We start from the raw sequence: 14,374 nt of genomic DNA, 5'->3' as shown, positions 1-14,374 counted from the left end.
ACTTTACATCCCGGTGACTATCCCATAGCTGCACTCCAAGGCGCCTGAAGAGGCAGGTGGAGGACACTGAATGACAACTAACCAGCGGCTCTCAAAGCAGCAGCAGTGAAACCAACCACGGTCACCCAGGGACTGGCTTAATCTGATGGACAAAAGCGGCGACCTCTCCGAGGACGCTCCTAACTGGACGCGGGGAGACCGGAACACACACCCTGCGGCCGCCAGCCAGGACCCGCCCGCCTATCGCGAGAGCAACCTCAGCCTTTCCCACACCACACACCGTGGGGCGCGAACTCTCGCGAGAGCATCCTCTAACGCGGAATGCGGTGGCGGAGAGAACTCTCGCGAGAACGAGTGCCACCCCCGAGGGTACTTGGCGCCGGGGAGCCGAAAAACATGGCGCGACCAGAGCCGTCCTGGTGCCGGCTCAACCCGCAGCTGGAGCGCGACGTGCGGGAGCTCGTGCGCCACGTGGCGGGCCTCCGGGACGACGTGGACCCCAACTTCCAGCTCTGCCTGCACTTCGCCTGGTCCAACTTCAGGTGTGGGGCGCGGGCCGGGGAGGGAGGGCGGGCGGTTTTGTCCGTGTCTCATCCCAGCATCCGGAACGGTTCCCGCGCTCAGGAGCGGCGCCGCCTCACGGGCTTCCGATACCGGTTCAGATGCGCCCAGTTTACACACCTCATCAGCGCTCCTATTTTCCTTTATGGAAGATGTACATTAGACAGTACTGTTGGGATTATTAGCTGTAATGGAATTTTATTACTAAAAGAATGTTAGTCGGTATTAATATTATACCAGTTTAATTTCAATAGAAATCTTGAATACAGAACAGTTTTTCAAAATCAGGGATCTTGAGTTTCAACCTTAATGATCATACATGAAGTTCCTACTTAGTTTACAATGAGAATAGACAACGAGGTAAAAGCCCGCCAAGTTTCTAAAATAGTAAACTCAGTTCTTAAATGTCACTTAACAGAATGTTTTTCCTACAGATTGAATGAATTATTTTTTGCTTTTCTTTTTTTTATTTTTATTGAGCTTATTGGGGTGACATTAGTTAATAAAATAATGTAGGTTTCAGGTGTACAATTCTGTAATACACCACCTCAAGTCAAGTCTCCTTCCGTCACCATTTATTCCCTCTTCTTCCTCCCCCCACTTATTTTTATTTTTCAATTACAGGTGACATTCAATATTGTTAGTTTCAAGTGTACAGCTTACTAGAAGTGGTTAGGTATTTGTAAAATTTCCAAAGCGATCTCCCCGTCAGTTTAGTGCCCACCTGGCACCATGCATAGTTATTACAATGTTATTGACTAGACTAGAGGCCGACTCCCGGGTCCGCAGACCTGCGCCCTCTCGCAGTCTGGGGCCTCAGGAGATGCGGGGAGGCAGAGAGGCTCCCGCCACTGCCACTAAGCCTGGAGCCATGAGCCCGGCTCCTGCATTGAGCATCTGCCCCCTGGTGGACAGTGCACGTAATAGCAACCGGTCATTCGGTTGATTTGCGTATTAACCTTTTATTATATAGCATTCCTATGCTGTACTTTACATCCCTGTGACTATTTCATAGCTGCCAATTTGTGCTTAATCCCTTTCACCTTTTTCACCCAATCCCCCTCTGGCAAACATCAGTTTGTTCTCTGAGTTTGTTTCTATTTTATTTGTTCATTTTGCTCTTTAGATTCCGAATATAAGTGAAATCATATGGTATTTGTCTTTCTCTGCCTGACTTTTTCACTTTGCATAATACATTCTAGGTCCATCGCTATTGTTATAAGTGGTAAGATTTTATTATTTTATTTTATTGATTTCTTTTTAAGAGAGAGAGAGAAACATTAATTTGTTGACCCACTTGTTTATGCATTTACTGGTTGCTTCTTATATGTGATCAGAGATTGAACTCACAACCTTACTCTAACTACCTAGCTACCTGGACAGGGCAAGATTTCATTCTTTTTTACTGCTGAGTAATATTCCATTGTATATATATACTACATTTTTCTCTAATCATCTATCCATGGGCACTTGGGTTGCTTCTATATCTTTGCTACTGTAAATAACACTGCAAGGACAAAAACTAAAATGTGTATTTAAATAATTTTTCTATTAATCTTTCTAAATGGCAGTAAGTAGATGGACGACATCATTTTAGAGTTGGGAAAGAACTAAAAGTTACTACCTCCTTTTATACAGTAAGCAACTAAATTTTAATAGGTGAATTAGTGTTCCAGTCAGCCATTTAGGGGATAGAATTCATTTTATTTAGTCGTGCAATTTACTTCAAAGTTCAGATTGTTGGCTTTGATACTAAAAAAATGGAAAACAAGAGCCAATGAGCTATACTGTCTATATATATAAAAGGCTAAGCGACCGGCCAACTAGCTGGCAGGTATGATGCACACTGACCACCAGGGAGCAGATGCTCAACGCAGGAGCTGCCAAGTGACAGCAACTTTGCAGAGTGCTAGCTTACACTCCAGGACCCCTCGGGGGATGTCTGACTGCCAGTTTTGGCCCGATCCCCACAGGCCAGGCCAAGGGACCCTGCTCTCTCTGCAGATGCCCTTTGAGCCATGGCCCCGGGTGTGGCCAGCTGGGAAGGGACCACGGAGGTTGGCTCCAGGGCGTGTTCAACCCTTCTCACCCCTCCAGTCACCTTCTAATTTATTTCCTTTCACTGTGCATGAATCTGTGCACTGGGCCTCTAGTAATTTTATGATGCTTTAATCCATCAGAAAAATGAACAATTTTTAAAAATTGTTCATTGCTTTTTAAAAATTGTGGCCATGTTGTAGGCCCTAGAACTTCAGAGAGAGGTGAAATGTAGTGCCTGTCCTTAAGGAAGAAAGAAATGAAAGTTAATTATATATGATGAGGATAGGGGTTCTTAACATGAGGGCCTGAGGATAGAATTCAGGTTCTAAATTTGGACAAGAAAAAGTTCACACTAACCTTTAACTAAAAAGTAGCATTTCTTTCAATTATGAATGAAAGCAACAAACAATATTAGCTTACCTATGAGTGTGTCACTATTAGAAATCACATTTCACATCCTATTATAGTTGCAGATATTTCTAATATTATTTATGTCTCACTTTAATGGTAGTTATGGACCCACTGCTAGATCTTACTTAATGCTTTAAAAAGGAATGTTTCTTACTTATCACAAACTTTTAAAAATACTTCACAACTGTATTTCAGTATACTTGGTTTCCTTTGTATTTCATTTCATGATTTAAGAGAGAGGATCCCGACTCTTCCCTGGGCTTCATTATAGCATTAAAAAATTCGGAACAGTATAGGATGTGCTATGCTGGGTTTAAATATGGGAAGACAGAGGATCCAGAGGACAGGGTGGGGGTGGCTTGGGATGGCCTGCATTCTGAAAGGCTACTTGAGCACTCTCTGAGATGTGTGGCTGTTTGCCTGGATGGCGGAGGTGAAAAAGCGAGAGAGGTGCACTGCTGAGTACAGCTGAGTGTAGGGTGTTCGGAGACATGGAGGGCAGTGATACCGGTCTGCTTAGCTAGATGACAAGATTGATGTAAGAATTGCATTTTGTCTTCTAGATTTCATCGTTTCTTGGATGTCGACAGTCACAAAGTAGAAAAGACAATAGAAGGGTAAGTCAGTTTTATATGTATGTATATATGTACATATTCAAAATATATGTATTTTTATAGATTTTATTAATTTAACTTTCTAACTATCAGTTAAAATATGTTTTAGAATTTATGAAAAATTCATCATTCATTCTGATCTTGGTAAAGCTGCCAGTTGGAAGAGATTAACTGAGGAATTTCTAAATGCATCACTTCCGAACATAAAGGAAATAAAGGTGGGCATTATATTGTGAGATCTCTGTTGTGTATTTTACCATTTCCAATCTGATTACTGTCAGCTAGTGGCTGTTAAATAGACCTTCATTCTCTTAGTCTTGTTCACTGGCCAGAGCAGAACACGCTAGGAACTGACACAAGCATTGCCATGAAGCCCAGTGTGCTTCAGGCTCAAGGTGAAAGAACAAGCATGCACTTGTTTATCATCTCAGCCCCAACCTGCTGTGAAAATTGAGATAAGAGCCCTGGCCAGTTTGGCTCAGTGGATAGAGCATCAGCCTGAGGACTAATGGGTCCCAGGTTCGATTCCAGCCAGGGGCACATGCCTGGGTTGCAGGCTTGATCCCCCCTCCTCCTCTCATAGGGGATGTGCAGGAGGCAGCCAGTCAATGATTCTCTGTCATCATTGATGTTTCTATCTCTCCATCTCCCTTCCTCTCTGAAATCAATAAAAAATATATTTTTTAGAAACTGAAAAGAAAATTGAGATAAGAGATTGACACAAATAATAGCACTGTCTAGCTATCTCAGGTCTTTTAAATGGCTCTCTGCACTTGGCAATAGGAGCTCCCTGTAGAATGCTCATTAGATGCCAGATGCTGTTGTGAGCACTTTCCCTCATGGGTCCTCAAGATCACCTTCAGGCTTGATGATGCCCTAGAGATATTCACAAAACTTTAAAAAGCTGCTCTCCTCATGGTTACGGTGAGGATACAGTCAACGATGAGCAAAGGGAAAGATGCCTAAGGTGAGGCCCAGGAGAAACCAGCCACAAACTTTAACATATTCCTTTCCAGTTGAGTTGCATGGGAATGCCCTTAATTCACCCAGTGACAGTGTGTGACCACACATGCAAAGTGTTGCAAAACAGGGAAGCTCACCTGAGCCTTGGTGTCCAGGGTTTATATTGGGGTGTCTTATTGCACGGATGTGCAGTGCCCATGAGGCTGACCTTAGCAACTCAATCTCCAGCCCCACAGCGGTCAAACCGAGACCTCTGGCATAGGAAAACAGGCATGCGCCATAACTCACATTGCTGGCGTACATGGTCTGGTGCATGGCCCAGAGCCTCTAGCATACAAATCCCTCTTCTCCGCAGGATAGTCCAAGGGCTCAGGTTCTCTATCAGGAGCCAGTCGAAAGCCAGTCCTGCAGACCTTTGAGGTGTTCACAGTTTGGGCAGTCTATGCCTCCTGAGTTAACTTGTTTAATCTTCATGGAAACCTCTGTTATTATTGTTTTTAATATATTTTTATTGACTTCAAAGAGGAAGGGAAAGATATAGAAACATCAATGATGAGAGAGATCATGGATCGGCTGCCTCCTGCATGCCCCCTACTGGGGATTGAGCCCGCAACCCAGACATGTGCCCTTGACTGGAATCAAACCTGGGACCCTACAGTCCCCAGGCTGACGCTCTATGTACTGAGCCAAACCAGCTAGGGCAGTCCCCCCTTTGTCTGCACTGTGAAATTGGTGTCCTAAGGAAGAGAGCTTTAGACAGTTTAAGGAAGGGCTATAAAGGTATTTCTGGAAAAGAGAGAGCTGCAGTCTCTGAGTCCATGCCGTGAGGGTGAGCAAAAGAAGAAGGCAAATCTTTTTTATATCTCTTGATTCATTGTGGATAGCTTTCTGGGTAGTCTGTAAAATTTAATAAACAGACCCTATGACACCATCATAGTAATAATAAAAATAATGGCAAATGTTTTTACAGCACTTAGTACATGCCAGGCACTGTGACTCCCATAACCACCACAATCAGTAGATACTGTTACAGGACTCATTTTGGGAAGGCAAATGCTTTATATAACCTCAGTTTCATCTATACCAATGAAAATACTATGTTTTACAAATAATTAAATGAAACAGTGAATGTCACTTGTGATTTTTCACCTTGACCTTTTCATGGCCATCCCCGGTCATCCTTCTGTGTACCCCCAGCAGTAGGGCTCCCTGAACACTGGGACCACATCCCTAGCCCTGCGGTGGCACATCCTGGGTGCTGCGCGTCAGTGCCCTTCCCTCCTCTCCTGGTGAACCACCCCATGCTTTAGTATTAATTTTAGGCACCTAGAACAAAGTAGACAATAAATATTTGCTGAAGAAATAAATCTGTGTGATCCTTTCTGCCTCACTGTCCCTCTCTGCCCCAGTTACACAGGCAGAATTGATTCCCCTTCTCCCTTACTCTGGCACCTTTGACACGTCTGTGGTAGTATAGCAATAACTTACAGTACCTGCCATAAATCCACCCACTGTGAATATACAGGTTACCAATTCTCAATAAATATGTCCTTTCATAGCAGCAGTCCAGTTTTAGAACGTTTTCTATTACCCAAAAGTTTCCCTCACGCCCATGTGAAGTCAGTGCGTGCTTCCATGGAAACACCAGACAACTACTGATGTGCTTGCTGTGTTTATGAATTTGCCTTTCTGGACATTTCATAAAAGAGATCATATAATATGCAGTTTTTGTGTCTGCTTTGTCCATGATGTTTTTGAGGTTCATCCATATTCTATTCCTTTGAAAAGCTGAATAGTGTGGCATTTTATGAATATGCCACATTTTTCTTATTCACCTGTGGATGATATTTGGATAGTTGCCAGGTTTTGGTTAGTGTGACAAATGAACTTGCTCATCCAAGCAAACTTGTGTGGACATAAGTTTTCACTCTTCTTGGATAGGTTTCTAGAAGTAGAATTACTGACTTATATGGTCAGCTTATGTTTAACCTTTAAAACATAGCCAACTTATTTCCCAAAGTGGCTGTATCATTTTATATTCCCACTAGCAATGTATAAGGATTCTAATTTCTCCACATTTTTGCCAACACTTCTTATTGTTACGTCTTTGTTATTATAGACATCCTAGAGAGTATCTCATTGTGGTTTTGATTTGTATTTCCCTAATGACTGATGATGTTGGGTGTTTCTTTCATGTGTTTTTTAGCCACTGATATGTCTTTTATGATATCCATTCAAGTCTTTCATCTAGGGATTTCTTTTTTTTGTATTTTTAAGTACAGACTATGTTTTTAATTCATATACTTAAATACCAATCTGGGCAACAGCAAAATGAGAAGCCTACATACTCAAAAAATATTTTTTTAGACAGCCTAGACATTTTTAATACACGAATGAAAAGCTAGTCATCATATCCTTACCTGCTAGACCTTGAATTTAAAAACTCTTCATTGTTTCCTGTTTTCTCTGTTCATGACTTTCCTTTATCGTAATGTTATTTCTTCTTTTGGCCAGTCTACAGCTAAATTAAAATTTACAGTCAGATTTTCTGAGCCTGTCAGTCTAAGAAAATTTAGCTGACCCCCACCCACACTATATACACATCACAGAGATTTATCATTGTGATTCAAAATAACTGAATATTCTAAAATTTCTTTATTCTAAAAATATAAATTATATAGCTCTTTTAGGCTTAGGTATTTTCAGTACAAAATGGTAACATCACCCATCCTGTCCACCATAGGACTGCTCTGAAGAGGAAATAAAACGAGAGAGCAACCTGAAGGGGGCACCCATGTTCTCTGCACCCGTGTGGACACCAACACACATGCGCACACACACCTCTCATGATATTTCCAAGATTTGGGAGAAGTTGTGAGGGGCGTTCTAGAAAGTTCAATGACTCTACATTAAAATGAGCTCACAAAAGAAAAAAGAAAAGAAAAGAAACACGCGGATCATTAAGATCTTAAGTTGAAATCACAAAGTATATACATGATCGAAAATGTGAAGACTGACCAACCTATACATTCCTGTGTTTAATCAAAGAAGTTCTGCATTAAAAAACCAAACACACAGAAAACCTTCCAGATCAGTGATATTTCCACTTCTGAGAATGATTCAGTCCAATTTAAGAATTTCATTATTTCTAGCAATACGCTGTACAATCCAGCTTAGGACTTCACTCAGTACAGATGAGAATACACCTGCATTCTAGGCTTTTCCTACAGGCCACATGGAAGGTGATACTTCTGGTTAAGTTGCCAAAGGATTCTTCTTGCAGTGTCTCAAATTTATATTTTTATCTATAAGAAACATGTCCTATTAGTTAGCACCTTAGGCTCAAGTGAAGTTTTTTGGCACAGAATTCTAGAGTCTTCCTATATAATCTGACTAGAGGCCTGATGCACGAAATTTGTGCAAGGGGTCGGCCCTCGCAACCTGGCCTGTCCAGATGGTTGTCCAGATGGTCGTCTGGATGGTCGTTCTGCTGTTCGGTCTAATTAGCATATTAGCTTTTTCTTATATAGGACTAGAGGCCCGGTGCACAAAAATTTGTACACTCGGCGGGGGGGGTGTCCCTTAGCCTGGCCTGTGCCCTCTCACAGTCTGGGACCCCTTGGGGGATGACCCCCTGCTGGCTTAGGCCCGCTCCCTGGGGAATTGGGCCTAAGCTGGCAGTCAGACATCACTCTGGCAGCCTGGGAGCCCTCGGAAGATGTCCACTTGCCAGCGGGGAGCAGGCCTAAGCTGCAGTCGGACATCCTTAGCGCTGCTGAGGAGGTGGGAGAGGCTCTCACCACCACCGCTGTACTGGCAGCTGTCAGCCTGGCTTGTGGCTGAGCAGAGCTCCCCCTGTGGGAGCACACTGACCACTAGGGAGCAGCTCATGCATTGAGCATCTGCCCCCTAGTGGTCAGTGTGTGTCATAGTGACCAGTCATTCCCAGTCTTTCTGCTGTTAGGGTCAATTTGCATATTACCCTTTTATTATATAGGATAGAGGCCTGGTGCATGGGTGGGGGCTGGCTGGTTTGCCCTGAAGGGTGTCCCGGATCAGGGTGGGGGTCCCGCTGGGGTGCCTCGCCGGCCTGGGTGAGGGGCTGATGGGTGTTTGCAGGTTGGTCACACCCCCTTCAGGGTCGGGGTCCCCACTGGGGTGCCTGGCCAGCCTGGGTGAGGGGCTGAGGGCCGTTTACAGGCTGGCCAAGCCCCCCAGCGACGGAAGCTCCCAGCCTCTCCTTTTTTTCTTTTTCTTTTTTATTCTGGGATTTATTTACCTTCTATAATTGAAACTTTGTTGCCTTCAGTGGAGCTCAGAGCCGGCCAGGAAGCTTGGCTTCCTCCATCACTGGAGCAACCAAGCCTCCTGCTCGCTTCAGCTCCATGGCTGCCAGCCGCCATCTTGGTTGGGTTAATTTGCATATAGTCGCTCTGATTGGCTGGTAGGCGTGGCTTAAAGTGTAGCAAAGGTACGGTCAATTTGCATGTTTGTCTTTTATTAGATTAGACTAGAGGCTCGGTGCACAAAAATTTGTGCACTCGGGGGGGGGCCCTCAGCCCGTCCTGTGCCCTCTCCCAGTCTAGGACCCCTCAGGAGATAATGACCTGCTGGCTTAGGCCTGCTCCCGGGTGGCAGAGGGCAGTCCCAATCCCTAGGTGCAGCCCCTGGTCGGGCTCAGAGCAGGGCCGATTGGGGAGTTGGGGCGCTGCCCCCTGTCATGCACAGAGCAGGGCAGATCTGGAGGTTGCAATGCCACCCCTAGTCACGCTCAGGGTAGGGCCAATTGGGGGGTTGGGGCACCGCCCCCTGTCACACTCAAGGCAGGGTCGATAGGGAAGTTGCGGCGTCGCCCCCTATCATGCACAGAGCAGGGCCCATCAGGGGTTTGGGGCATTGCCCCCTGTCATGCACAGAGCAGGGCCCATCAGGGGGGTTGGGGCTCCGTACCCTGTCACACACAGAGCAGGGCCGATCAGGGGGTTGAGGAGCTCCCCCCTGTCACTCACAGAGTAGGGCTGATAGGGGAGTTGGGGGTACCGCCCCCTGTCACACACAGAGCAGGGCGGATCAAGGGGTTGGGGCGCCACCACTGTCACACTCGGCAGGGCCGATGGGGAGGTTATGGCTCTACCCCGTCACACACAGAGCAGGGCCCGTGGGGGGGGGGTGGGTTTGGGGTCCTGCACCCTGTCACACACAGAGCAGGGCCAATCAGGGGGTTGGGGCGCCGCACCCTGTAACACACAGAGCCGCAGGGCGATCAGCGGGTTGGGGAGCTCCCCCCTATCAGGCACAGAGCAGGGCTGATCAGGGGATTGGGGTTCCTTCCCCTGTCACGAACAGAGCAGAGTGGATAGGGAGGTTGTGGCCTCGCCCCCTATCACACACAGAGCCGCAGGGCGATCAGGGGGTTTGGGCGCTGCCCCCTGTCACGCTGATCCCAGTGCCGGGAGGCATATTACCCTTTTACTATATAGAATAGAGGCCTGGTGCACGGGTGGGGGCTGGCTGGTTTGCCCTGAAGGGTGTCCTGGATTAGGGTGGGGGTCCCCACTGTGGTGCCTGGCCAGTGTGACTGAGGGGCTGAGGGCCGTTTTCAGGCTGGCGGGTGACTGAAGCTCCCAACCGCTCCTTTTTTTCTTTTTCTTTTTTTATTCTGGGCCAGCTTTAGCTCTGAGGCCTCGGCTCTGGCCTTTGTTTACCATCTGTATTTGATACAATGTTGCGGTCCAGCTGGCTAAAGCCCGGCTGATTAACGCAGGTTTCTGGGGTTTTGTTGAGCTTCTATATTTGCAACATAGTTGCTTAGAGTTGCAGCTGAGAGGCCGGCAAGTCAGGCAGGGAACGTTGGAGTCCGCAGTCACTGGAGCAAGCAAGCCTCCCTGTTTGCTTCAGTGCATGGCTCCCAGCCGCCATCTTGGCTGGCAGTTAATTTGCATATCGCCCTGATTAGCCAATGGGAAGGGTATCGGCTGTACAGCTAATTACCATGTTTCTCTTATTAGATAGGATAATTCTGGTGTCCTTTCCAGAAAATTATGCATTGAAGTACATTTTAAAAATCCCAGCATCATTTACATCTTTGAACAACTCCATTATTTGGAATGGTATTTTTCTTATTGAGTCATCAGTTACTTATATATTCTTCATACAAGTTCTTCATTAGAATAATGGTTGGCAAATATATACCTCCAGTTTCTATTTTATCTTCTCAGTAAAAATGTCTTTTAATATTTATTGTGGCCGAAACCGGTTTGGCTCAGTGGATAGAGTGTCGGCCTGTGGACTGAAAGGTCCCAGGTTTGATTCCGGTCAAGGGCATGTACCTTGGTTGTGGGCACATCCCCAGTAGGAGGTGTGCAGGAGGCAGCTGATTGATGTTTCTCTCTCATCGATGTTTCTAACTCTCTTTCTCCCTTCCTCTCTGTAAAAAATCAATAAAATATATTTTTTAAAAAATATTTATTGTGGATAATGTTACAGATGTCCCCCATTCCCCTCTTTAGCATCCTCCACACAGTCCCTAACACACCCCATGCCTTTCCCACACTATTGTCTATGTCCATGGGCTATGCATATTTGCATATACTAATATGTTCTTTGGTTAATCTCTTCCCTTCTACCTCCCACTCCTCTGAGTCATTCTGTTCCATGTTTCCATGCCACTGGATATATATTATTCATCAGTTTACTTTGTTCATTAAATTCCATATATTAGTGAGATTGTATGGTATTTGTCTTTTTCTAACTGGCTTATTTCACTTAGCATAATATTCTCCAGGTCCATCCATTATGTCATTAAGGGTAAGAGCTCCGTTTGTACATTTGCATAGTATTCCATTGTGTAAATGTACCACAGCTTTCTTACCCACTTATCTACTGACTAGAGGCCTGGTGCATGAAATTCATGCATGGGTAGCATCCGTAGGTCTGGCCGGCGATCAGGGCCGATCAGGGCTTTCTGGCTGCCAGCCAGGGCCTTCCTTCCCCAGCTGCCGGCTGCCGGCAGGGGTCTTCCTTCATTCTGCACCACCCCCTGGTGGTCAGCGAACGTCATAGCAAGCGATCAAACTCCCGGTCTCTCAGCTGAACTCCCGAGGGGACACTTTGCATATTAGCCTTTTATATATAGAGATATAGATGGGCACCTGGGCTGTTTCTAGATCTTAGCTATTGTAATTAATGCTGCTATAAGGTTGCATTTGTCTTGAACATATTCTTTCTGATTGGTGTTTTGGGATTCCTAGGATATATTCATAGAAGTGTGCCGGGAGCCGGTCCATCCTTGCTGTTTCAAGGGACCTGGCATATATGGCATACTGTTCTTAATATGTTTGCTCCCCTTCTTGGCGCTATGTGTTTTAACCAAGGTCACCTCTCTGAGAAAGGTTGTTTCCACAGGTAGGGATTTTTCCCTGAAGTTAGGGAGGGGATAAAACCCCTTAACTAAGTGCCAGGCGGGTAGTTAATCACTTTAACTACAAACAATCACACTTAAGCTACATAATCTTTACTCCCTGGAATGGAGATAAGAAACGCCCTAACCTTTGGAATAGAGATTGATAGGATTAGAATCAACTGCTTTAAATAAAGATGTAACAAGACAACAGGAAACAGAACCTAGACTCAGAACCTAGAGACAGGACTTGGCCGGAGATCACACACAGAACCTAGAAACAGAAGCTAGCGAGAGAACCTGGCTGAAGAACCTAGAGACAGAACCTAGGGAGAGAACATGGCAAAAGATCCTGGACAGAACCTGGCTACAGAACTTCGCTGGAGAACCTAGACAGAACATGGCAAAAGAACCTGAACAGAACCTGGCTACAGAACTTGGCAAGAGAACCTAGACAGAACTTGGCTGGAGATCCTGAAGGGAGAACCTCACTATGCTGATCAACTGAACGCTGACCCCGTGTCATTCCTTCTTCGCCAACTCCGTCCACACCTTTGGGGACCCCTGGACCTGCTGGGGCTGGACCCCAACAGAAGTGGGATGGGATTGCTATGTCAACAGGCAGTTCCATTTTTAATTTTTTGAGTAAACTTCATACTTTTTTCCATAGTAGCTGCACCAGTCTGCATTCCCATCAGCAGTATACTAAGGCTCCCTTTTCTCCACATCCTCACCAACACTTGTGGCTTGTTAATTTATTGATGATAGCCATTCTGGCAGGTGTGAGGTGATATATTATTGTAGTTTTTTTGTTTTTTTTTTGTTTTTTGTTTTTTTTAAATCTTTATTGTTCAGATTATTACATTTGTTCCTCTTTTTTCCCCCCATAACTCCCCTCCTTCCAGCTCCCACCCCACCCTCCACCCTCACTCCCCACCCACTGAGTTCATCCATAGGTGCATGATTTTTGTCCAGTCACTTCCCGCATCTCCCACACCCCTTTTCCCCCAAGAATAGTCAGTCCATTCCCTTTCTATGTCCCTGATTCATTACAGTCACCAGTTCATTCTGTACATCAGGTTATTTATTCACTTGATTCTTAGATTCATTTGTTGATAGATGCATATTTGTTGTTCACAATTTGTATCTTTACCTTTTTCTTCTTCCTCTTCTTAAAGGATACCTTTCAGCATTTCATATAATACTGGTTTGGCGGTGATGAACTCCTTTAGTTTTTCCTTATCTGTGAAGCTCTTTATCTGACCTTCAATTCTGAATAATAGCTTTGCTGGATAAAGTAATCTTGGTTGTAGGTTCTTGGTATTCATCACTTTGAATATTTCTTGCCATTCCCTTCTGGCCTGCAAAGTTTCTGTTGAGAAATCAGCTGACAGTCGTATGGGTATTCCCTTGTAGGTAATTGAGCCTCTTTCTCTTGCTGCTTTTAAGATTCTCTCTTTGTCTTCTGCTCTTGGCATTTTAATGATGATGTGTCTTGGTGTGGTCCTCTTTGGATTCCTTTTGTTTGGGGTTCTCTGCGCTTCTTGGACCTGTAAGTCCATTTCTTTCTCCAGGTAGGGGAAGTTTTCTGCCATTATTTCTTCAAATAGGTTTTCAGTATCTTGCTGTCTCTCATCTTCTGGCACTCCAATGACTCTGATATTAGTCCGCTTAAAGCTGTCCCAGAGGCTCCTTACACTATCTTCACACTTTCGGATTCTTTTTTCATTTTGCTTTTCCAATTGGGTATTTTTTGTCGAATCTTTAGTTTGATTCTTGTGCTCCTCTGGTCTGCTATTGGGTATAATATTCTTTATTTCAGTCCGTGTATGCTTACTTTCTAATTTCTTTATCGTAGCATCGAGGGTCTCATTAGTTTTCGTGAGGCTCTGCACAAATTTATGGCAAGCCCTCAAAATTGCGATTCTTAGCTCCATATCCTCCATTTCTGTCATGTTTTTTTGTCTCCGCATCTTTTATGCTTTCTTGGTGCACCCCCTTGTGGTCTCTGTGCGCAGCCTTGTTCTAGCCAAGCCTTAATTGTTGTAGTTAACACTAGAGGGATTTGACCACCAGGCCGACTGGCGGTGGAAATCAGCTGTGGGAAAACTTCAGTCCTCAGGGGAGGCGCTAGTCCAGCCCTTGCCTGAGGCAATCGGCAAATGGCTGTGTGCAGGGTTTGGGCGGGGCGGGCTCAACAGGGCGGGGGTGGGGGGAGCAGCTATGGCCGTTTCAGTCCGTCCCCAGGGGCTCTGCCTCTCTGTCCCAGCAATCGCTGCAAACCTCGGAGGGGCCGTAGCCAGACAGTCCCGCTTCTCCCCTTTGAGTCTGGGTCCCTAGAGACTCGCCCGGATCTGTAGCCCAGAGTCTGAGACTCCCTCCTGAT

At 45.4% G+C, this 14,374-nt stretch overlaps 1 protein-coding gene across 4 annotated transcripts in view; it reads left to right on the top strand.

Annotated features, from left to right (window-relative positions):
- Window positions 1–370: 370 nt before the first annotated feature.
- Window positions 371–14,374, top strand: part of TUBGCP5 (tubulin gamma complex component 5) — a 124,577-nt gene continuing 110,573 nt past the window's right edge. For all 4 annotated transcript variants that reach the window (XM_070400803.1, XM_070400802.1, XM_070400804.1 and 1 more), the window contains exons 1-3: window positions 371–542; window positions 3,576–3,629; window positions 3,736–3,844. In XM_070400803.1, coding sequence (XP_070256904.1) covers window positions 397–542; window positions 3,576–3,629; window positions 3,736–3,844 — 309 coding nt within the window. In that variant the 5' untranslated portion in view covers window positions 371–396. The remainder of the gene's footprint in view (window positions 543–3,575; window positions 3,630–3,735; window positions 3,845–14,374) is intronic.

Source organism: Myotis yumanensis, unplaced genomic scaffold, assembly GCF_028538775.1.
Source record: "Myotis yumanensis isolate MYYU_CA2020_CCGP unplaced genomic scaffold, mMyoYum1.0.hap1 SCAF_21, whole genome shotgun sequence".
NCBI lineage: Eukaryota > Metazoa > Chordata > Mammalia > Chiroptera > Vespertilionidae > Myotis > Myotis yumanensis.
Note: the sequence above shows the minus strand (reverse complement) of the source record. Positions and strands in the feature narration are given on the sequence as shown.